General features: G+C 38.7%; 1 protein-coding gene across 1 annotated transcript; it reads left to right on the top strand.

The window, feature by feature from the left end:
• Positions 1-477: 477 nt before the first annotated feature.
• Positions 478-6,315, top strand: LOC110453011 (CDGSH iron-sulfur domain-containing protein 2-like). The gene is made up of 3 exons (XM_021501814.1): positions 478-592; positions 3,365-3,573; positions 3,904-6,315. The coding sequence occupies exons 1-3, from the start codon at positions 496-498 to the stop codon at positions 3,994-3,996; spliced, it is 399 nt and encodes a 132-aa protein (XP_021357489.1). The 5' UTR covers positions 478-495; the 3' UTR covers positions 3,997-6,315.
• Positions 6,316-9,479: the final 3,164 nt, after the last annotated feature.

A 9,479-nucleotide genomic window follows, 5' to 3' on the forward strand; every position in this document is an offset into this window, starting at 1 on the left:
ACACCAATCTATACGAAGTAAAAATAAGTGGTAAGCTTAAAGAAAATTAATATGTTGGGGGTTTCCGCCTAAGACTCAAAATCTCTGGATCCACCTACGGATCTTTCCTAAGTTTTCGTGGGTTCTATCAATTTCTCTCGGTACTTTCGAGTTCGAGTTAAGGGAGGGAATATAACCTTTCTAAGAAACGATAACAGACACGATCTTGGTTTGTATTTATATAACGCGTACGCGTGCCGTCATGCCATGCGTATGGGCAGAGACGTATGTATTAACTGTTGTACATCTCTGGAATGGGGTCATTATGAGCACTTTAAAGTTGTTAGCTGCAGAGACATATTTACTGGGTTTTAAGTCTTTGTTTATTATTTCAATATTTGAGAATGCAATAAAATGTGTTCATAATTTTGATGATGAATAGTATATATTTCCGGAAAATATAATCCCGTCCAGTATAATTGTTTAGATTTACCGGAAGTTGTTACTGCTTGCACGATGGAGGTCGTTTCGAACATAATCACGGTGTATTTGCCGAATTATTTAAGTAATTTACCAGTTCCAAAATCTTTATTTGGCTACGCAAGGCTATCTGGTGAGTATGTTATGTTTCGTGTTTCAGCAGTTTGTATTGACATATCAGCATCATGAATATCATACCGTTTTCAACATGCGTGCCCCGGCATAAATGTGGACTGTTTGCCCAGAAGGTCTTGTTGATATTTATTGGATCAGATGAGTTCATGAAAATGTCTGTCACATAAAACTGTATGTTTAAGATTAGATGGTGCACAACTACGATGGCTGACAAGAATCTGGCAAAAAGATGTGAATTTTCATATCTTTTTGTACCATGGTACACTTTTATATGGTACACAAATATATTGAAATTCAAATCTTTGTGTACCATGTAAAAGTGTACCATGGTACACAAAGATATGAAAGCAGAAATAAAATCAACCCGTCGCTTTTGTATCTTTCTGTACCAAAATAACGGCCGAAAACAGCCATGGAACAGAAACATGTGAAACCATCAGACGAAAAGGTTACAAAGTATGACAAATTACACCCTGATAAGGCTGTCATCACATACAATGAAATGTTATCGCATGGAATGTCTGTTGTTGTTATTACACCAAATGAGTTACCAAACTATTACTTAATCATTTAAATTGAAATCAACTATTCAATTTCCTTTACCGAATTTTATAAATGTTTTACGTTAAAAAGGAAGTCATTATGGATTATTATTCTATTACTTACATTTCTAATGTACATATGTATTCTATCTGCTTCAACTTCTCAAATGAAAGAAACTCCAAATCAGTTGAAAACGCCAACAGGGTCCGTAGGGGACAGTCAATTTAATTACTTCGAAGGATAGTCTAGCTTTTTTATATTTTTTTGGGGGAAATACGATGAGCTAGTTGTATGATTCTTTTATAATCTGGACATCTATCAAAACTTTTATAATCTGGACATCTATCAAAACAAGGGAAATGACAGAAATATTCAGATGTCCTTTGTCCCTTTTGGAGACCCTGTCAAGGCCCCTATACTTACACAATTGCAACTAACTCTGTTTTTCATCAGAGGTGATTAATGAACTTCACGACTTGTTTCGATGTTGTAATTAGGGTTTCACTATTCAGGGTCAGTTCTGGTCAGAGTTTCCGATAACAACATTCCGATGCTCTGGTACACTTTTTTCATATCTATTTGTACCGTAGGAGGTAAAAAAAGAAATAAAAATGTGTAACGCGGTACTTAAAAGAGAGAAGCTTTCATATCTATTTGTACCGGGCAAAAGTGTACCACGGTATAGAAAGATATGAAAAAAAGTGTAACGCCTTATTTCATGGTACACTTTTTATACGCCCGTCGAAGACGGGGACGTATTATGTTATCACGTGGGCGGGCAAGCGAACGATGTCCGCTCGATATCTCAAGTAATTATAAACGGATTAACTTCAAACTTCACAACAAGGTTAATTACCATGAAACCTCGGACAAGTTCGATAACCGCCATTATCCGACCATAATTTGTGGAGTTATGCCCCTTTATGGACTTGCCGAAACAGTGTCCGCTCGATATCTCGAGTAATTATTAACGGATTAACTTCAAACTTCACAACAAGGTTAATTACCATGAAACCTCGGACAAGTATGATAACAGCCATCATCCGACCGTAATTATTGGAGTTATTCCCCTTGGTTTCATTAATGCGATGCATGCGTTCGATGATGTTGTATTGCACTCATTGATCTACCAGTTATGTTGAATGATTTCTCTTTTAATATCAATTACTCACAAATACTTCATATATTTCAATCATACAAACAACTGCTCATTCAATGTGTGACGGGCGTATTATATACCGCTCGTGGTAACCTTCTTTCATATCTATTTGTACCGGGCAAAAGTGTACCACGGTACAGAAAGATATGAAAATTCAAATCATTTTGCCGGCTTATATCCGCTGTTGGTACATATACATGTGAAAGTAAAGAGTATTTTTGTAAAGTTGTTTATAATCTTTATGTACCATGGTACACTTTTACATGGTACACAAAGAATTGAATTTTCATATCTTTGTGTACCATTGTCCATGGCACACTTTTACATGGTACACAAAGATTTTAATTTTCATATCTTTGTGTACCATATAAAAGTGTACCGTGAAAATTCATATCTTTTTGTCAGGCTCTTGTCGGCCATCGTACACAACAAACATAATCATATACTGATAAAGGATATGCTAAGGCATTCGGTAACGTGCAGGCTACTGCACATCTCCTCTCTAAATTTGAAGTTTTACATAATTTTCAAATCTGAAAAAAGCACTGTCCGGTCGATACTGCAGGCAGTGACGTTGTGCTAAGTAAGTCGGGGATCATAAGAGAGCTATGGAATATAGGCAAACGTATATACATGTACCAATTGCACAGTTCATTATATAATGTTGAGATAGATGTACACAAGTAGGGGTAGTTCATTTTACTGAATATTACTATAATCAATAGAACTTTGCTTGAAGTACAGAATAGAAATTTAATCCCATACAGTTATTCCATTTAAAAAATCCTTCCATGGCCTCCTAATATGACTGATTTTATAAATAGATGGTAGGTCAACAGATTTATGCCATCAATAGACCATTGTAATTAAATGTCAGGCTTTTCAAGATATAAATAGGGGTGTGACCCCTGACCCTGAGAAGGGGTGCTGTTCTGGCAAGAAGAATGTCCGAATAACAAAACAAAAGTTTTGCATTGGGGTGAGTGTATCACCAATTTGTGTCACAATTTACCTGCAAGTTGTCTGGTTGTGGTTGATACGTTAACTTAAAGTTTTCTTCAATTTCAGTTGTAGAATGGTTTTCACTCGTGCCTGTTGTTGGAACAGTATCTTTGCTTGTGTATATCACATCACAGGCTTTTAAACCTAAACCTCCACCAAAGAAACACCCTGTGAACCTTAAAATTCAGAAGGAAACGCCCAAGGTGGTGAATTTAGTGGATATGGAGGATCTTGCCGACAAAGTAACCTACTGCAGATGCTGGCGGTCAAAGAAGGTAACTTTTCCTTTGTTTTGCCTGCATAATTTGTTGCATACAGGGGCATACAACATTTAAACTACTGGTAATGTTACACTTGACTTCTCAGCATCGTGTTCACATGATCAGTTACATTTTGTAATGGGAAGTGTATTTACAATGTTGAGCTTATCTATGAATATTAAAAAATATATAATATTAAATTGAATTATATTATATTTGGTATAAGACCATTTGCAGTTCCCTCTATTAATTTGGTATTTGACCATTTGAAGTTCCCTCTATTAATTTGGTATTTGACCGTTTGTAATAACCTCTATCAATTTGGTATTTGACCATTTTTTGCAGTTCCCTCTATGTGATGGTAGCCACAACAAACACAATGAGGAGACAGGAGACAATGTAGGCCCCCTTGTGCTGCGGAGAAAAGCTGCAGCATAGAGAGAAACCCTACCAAAGTGCTATGGAACATTGACTTCCTGAAGGATTGACATATTCCATAAAAGATTGTTATACATGTAATTTACAGTCGTGTGAATGTGTGAGAATTGAATGTGAAATCAGAATTTTTGACAGATTGTCTTTCATAAAAATCTAGAAAATTAATATTATTTTGCTAATGTCCTCTCATTGTGTTTAACAAAACTGAAAATATCTGTCGATATATCATTTACAATTTTCAACTTTAGTGCTACCCAAATTATGGGGGGGGATTTTGTAACTTTTCCAATGGCAGATAATTCAGGTGAATTTGATAAATGAAGTTGTCATTTTCAGATAGTGTCATTGTTAAACTCCTATAGTAAGATTGCATATAAAGCATTATTCCTACTGTACACCATAATTCATTTATGTAAACTAATGACCAGGATTCAGGTTTAACACATGATAAACCACTGTAAAATAGTCATAAGTTATTGCAAATACAGATATGATTTTGGTTGTGATGTCTGAATATTACTTTGTATTGATGGCCACTGGAAAATCTGGAGAAGATACAGCTACATCAACCATTAACCAAGGGAGTTAACTATCGGCAACATTATAACTTACATTCTGTTACTTACAAATTCAGCTGAAAACAGTCCTCATTCCAGCATGAACGTTTTGAAAAAAAACCCAGTAAATTAATTATATGGAGCCTTACAATGTAAACATATCATTATGGTTGATAGGAATATTTGTCCATTCCATTGTTGTATAATTGTTTGCAGTTTTTGACCTACATGTGTACCAGGGTATGCCTGTTTATTGATAAAGTCAGGAAAATTCACTGATTTTTTTTCGTATTTTTGTTTTCTACCATTGCAATAACAACATTAATTACACCACAATAAACTTGTCATTTTGCTGGCTTATAAAAGTAAACAATTTTTCATTAATACTTGTAGGAAGCTCTTCATTGAAAAATCTATCATTGTATCCAATATGACAATCATGTTTGGATTCTTAACCATGATGTTTCTGACTGTGTTTGATTTCCTGACTGAAATAGGTGTTACTATTAATGGACTTACAGGGAGAAGATATCTATGATGTTTTCATTCAGATATCTGCTGAATGTTCTCAATAATGGTGCTGTTTGTTTCCATTCTGAAGTAGTAAATACCTAATACCGGTAACTGATTATGTTTCACATACAGGATTGTTTTTACTGCCCATTTTCAGTACATTTTTAGGACAGACAGGTACACGAATACTAGCAAAAAATGGAGTTCTAGGATGACACATGTATAGTCAGACAAGTTTGGACATCTAGGACAGGCACATGTATAGTCAGACAAGTTTGGACATCTAGGACAGACATGTTTACTCAGACAAGTTTAGTCATCTAGGACAGACAACATGTGTAGTCAGCCAAGTTTGAAATTATATGAAAGACACCATTTTCGTGAGGCAAATTTTAAGTTCTAAGACAGACACACATTTAGTAAGACAACTTTTGAATTTTAGGGCGGACACATTGTTAGGCAGACAAGTTTTGAATTTTAGGACAGACAAATTGTTAGGCAGACAAGTTTTGAGTTTTAGGATAAACAAAGGCTTACTCAGACAAGTTTGGAGTTCTAGAACAGAATTAAGCGAAATTCACATATACAATGGAAATTTTGTTTTGGCATAACTTAATTCTATCTACAGTGACATGTATGGGTACATTACAACATTAACCTAACATGCTTGTTTAAGTTATGGTAACACTTCTATCAAGTGATTTTTTTCTGTAGATTTAGGAAAAAGTTTTTTTGGGGGGGAGCAATAGAGCAAATACCTAGATTTATTTTGAAATCATATAGGAAGTCCTCAGTTTAAAAGTTCACCTTTTTACCCACTCCAGACGTGAAGCCTTGAAACAGAATTGGAGATAGTTTGGGATACACAGTATGTATTCTTTTTGTATTGCTGTGGTTGAATGGTTACTTGTTACATGTTATACATTGATACAGGGTTTTGATTTCCAGTAGACTGTCAAATGCAGAAGTGAGACAGAAGACATGCAAACAATTCACCTCACAGCTGCTTTCTGATTTGTAAAAATCATGTTCTTTTATTATAGTTCCAATAATTTTGAAAGAAAACACATGAATATCAAAAATATAGATCCGCATGACATATTTAGGTGGTTTTTTTTCACGAAATTCTGACTGATCTTCAACCTCTTTGAAAATGTGTTTTTTTCCACTTGAATTTTTTTTTTTTGAGAATGTTGTTATTTTGTGTTTGAGCTAGGGAATTTTGTGTACATTGAATTTTTTAATGTAAATTGATAATAAAAAATTGTTATATACGTCTGGGTGTCGATATCTGATCATTTTTTTTTCTTTCAAGATGTTGATGTCAAGTCTTGCATTCTAGATACAGAACTTTAGTATTATATTTTTTCTACTTAATATATATGTGTATAAACAATCCTAGTTTGATGACCGAGGGCTCGGACCCATACGGGAGTGTTCATGTTTTTGGTCACTGATCCAAAAGAAGGATATAGTACATTATTTGATTGTTTTTTAAAGTCCTATCAATAGCAATTTTCATTTAAGGATGTGTCCGGAGAAGCGAAGTTTGGGGTCTATATAGTATGTGTTTCACTGAATTAGATCCAAGTCTATCTAAGTGTGTGCTAGTACATGTTTTTACATTTTCGGTTACTCATGACCCGTCCATTAGCTGTCGTGGGCCGAAGTCTATAGAACACCTGTTATATGATATATAAGTAGTTCAGTGGAATATGATCATCTGTATTTGCAATAGACATGATTGTTGATGTGCTACTGACATTCATAATAGGAATATAGTGGTGGTAGAGAATAATTGATGACAGTTACAACAGACTACTTGAGAACAGTATAAACAGGGAAACAACAGCATTTAGAGAAGTGTTCCTGTATGATGTTTGTCAGTCGAATGTAGTAAGGGAGGTAATTCTCACACGAACCGTGCGAAAAAACATTGTGACGTCTGCCTACATGTTTAGGATAGCGATGAGATAGCTTTCCGACTTCTATTTAGGATACTCTCCTCTACAAGTACATATACTTGACTCCGGCCACTATTCTGTGGATACTTGACCCAGGCCACTGTTCTGTGGATACCTGATTCCGGCCACTGTTCTATGGATACTTGACTCGGGCCACTTTTCTGTGGATACTTGACTCTGGCCATTGTTCTATGGAAACCTGACTCCGGCCACTGTTCTGTGGAAACCTGACTCTGTCCACTGTTCTGTGGATACCTGACTCTGGCCACTGTTCTATGGATACTTGACTCGGGCCACTTTTCTGTGGATACTTGACTCTGGCCCTTGTTCTATGGAAACCTGACTCCGGCCACTGTTCTGTGGAAACCTGACTATGTCCACTGTTCTGTGGATACCTGACTCCGGTCACTGTTCTGTGAATACTTGACAGGCCACTGTTCTGTTGATTCCTGACTCCGGGTAATGTTCTGTGGATACCTGACTCCGGCCACTGTTCTGTGGATACTTGTCTCCTGTCACTGTTCTGTGGATACCTGACTCCGGTCACTGTTCTGTGGATACTTACTCTGGTCACTGTTCTGTGGATACTTGACTCTGGTCACTGTTCTGTGGAAACCTGACTCTGTCCACTGTTCTGTGGATACCTGACTCCGGTTACTGTTCTGTAAATACTTGACAGGCCACTGTTCTGTTGATTCCTGACTCCGGGTAATGTTCTGTGGATACCTGACTCCGGCCACTGTTCTATGGATACTTGACTCGGGCCACTTTTCTGTGGATACTTGACTCTGGCCATTGTTCTATGGAAACCTGCCTCCGGCCACTGTTCTGTGGAAACCTGACTCTGTCCACTGTTCTGTGGATGCCTGACTCTGGCCACTGTTCTGTGAATACTTGACAGACCGCTGTTCTGTTGATTCCTGACTCAGGGGAATGTTCTGTGAATACCTGACTCCAGCCACTGTTCTGTGGGTACTTGACTCTGGCCACTGTTCTGTGGATACTTGACTCCGGCCACTGTTCTGTGGATACTTGACTCTGGCCGCTGTTCTGTGGATACTTGACTCTGGTCACTGTTCTGTGGAAACCAGACTCTGTCCACTGTTCTGTGGATACCTGACTCTGGCCACTGTTCTATGGATACTTGACTCGGGCCACTTTTCTGTGGATACTTGACTCTGGCCCTTGTTCTATGGAAACCTGACTCCGGCCACTGTTCTGTGGAAACCTGACTCTGGCCACTGTTCTGTGGATACCTGACTCCGGTCACTGTTCTGTAAATACTTGACAGGCCACTGTTCTGTTGATTCCTGACTCAGGGAGATGTTCTGTGAATACCTGACTCCAGCCACTGTTCTGTGGGTACTTGACTCTGGCCACTGTTCTGTGGATACTTGACTCTGGTCGCTGTTCTGTGGATACTTGACTCCGGTCACTGTTCTATGGATACCTGACTCCGGCCACTGTTCTGTGGATATTTGACTCCGGTCACTGTTCTGTGGATACTTGACTCTGGTCACTGTTCTGTGGAAACCTGACTCTGTCCACTGTTCTGTGGATACCTGACTCTGGCCACTGTTCTGTGAATACTTGACAGGCCACTGTTCTGTTGATTCCTGACTCAGGGGAATGTTCTGTGAATACCTGACTCCAGCCACTGTTCTGTGGATTTTTGACTCTGGTCACTGTTCTATGGATACTTGACCCTGGTCACTGTTCTGTGGATACTTGACTCTGGCCACTGTGGAGTGGATACTTGACTCTGGCCACTGTTCTTTGGATATTGGACTCCGGTCACTGTTCTGTGGATACTTGACTCTGGCCGCTGTTCTGTGGATACTTGGCTCCGGTCACTGTTCTATGGATACCTGACTCCGGCCACTGTTCCGTGTATATTTGACTCCGGCCACTGTTCTGTGGATACTTGACTCTGTCCACTGTTCTATGGATACCTGACTCTGGCCACTGTTCTGTGGATACCTGACTCTAGCCACTGTTCTATGGATACCTGACTCCGGCCACTGTTCTGTGTATATTTGACTCCGGCCACTGTTCTGTGGATACTTGACTCTGTCCACTGTTCTATGGATACCTGACTCTGGCCACTGTTCTGTGGATACCTGACTCTAGCCACTGTTCTATGGATACCTGACTCCGGCCACTGTTCTGTGTATATTTGACTCCGGCCACTGTTCTGTGGATACTTGACTCTGTCCACTGTTCTATGGATACCTGACTCTGGCCACTGTTCTGTGGATACCTGACTCTGGTCACTGTTCTATGGATACTTGACTCCTGTCACTGTTCTGTGGATACTTGACTCCGGCCACTGTTCTGTGGATACTTGACTCTGGCCACTGTTCTGTGGATACTTGACTGCAGCCACTGTTCTGTGGATACCCGTCTCTGGCCCCTGTTCTGTGGATACTTGACTCTGGCTGCTGTTCTG

This window comes from Mizuhopecten yessoensis, unplaced genomic scaffold (assembly GCF_002113885.1).
Source record: "Mizuhopecten yessoensis strain PY_sf001 unplaced genomic scaffold, ASM211388v2 scaffold7055, whole genome shotgun sequence".
In the NCBI taxonomy this organism is placed as follows: Eukaryota; Metazoa; Mollusca; class Bivalvia; order Pectinida; family Pectinidae; genus Mizuhopecten; species Mizuhopecten yessoensis.

What these genes read in the sequence shown, in the direction of transcription:
- LOC110453011 (XM_021501814.1), top strand. Translation starts at nt 496, where the DNA reads ATGGAGGTCGTTTCGAACATAATCACGGTGTATTTGCCGAATTATTTA. An exon ending in TGGCTACGCAAGGCTATCTG is followed by an intron (nt 593 to 3,364) that starts GTGAGTATGTTA and finishes CTTCAATTTCAG; the next exon opens with TTGTAGAATGGTTTTCACTC. An exon ending in GATGCTGGCGGTCAAAGAAG is followed by an intron (nt 3,574 to 3,903) that starts GTAACTTTTCCT and finishes CATTTTTTGCAG; the next exon opens with TTCCCTCTATGTGATGGTAG.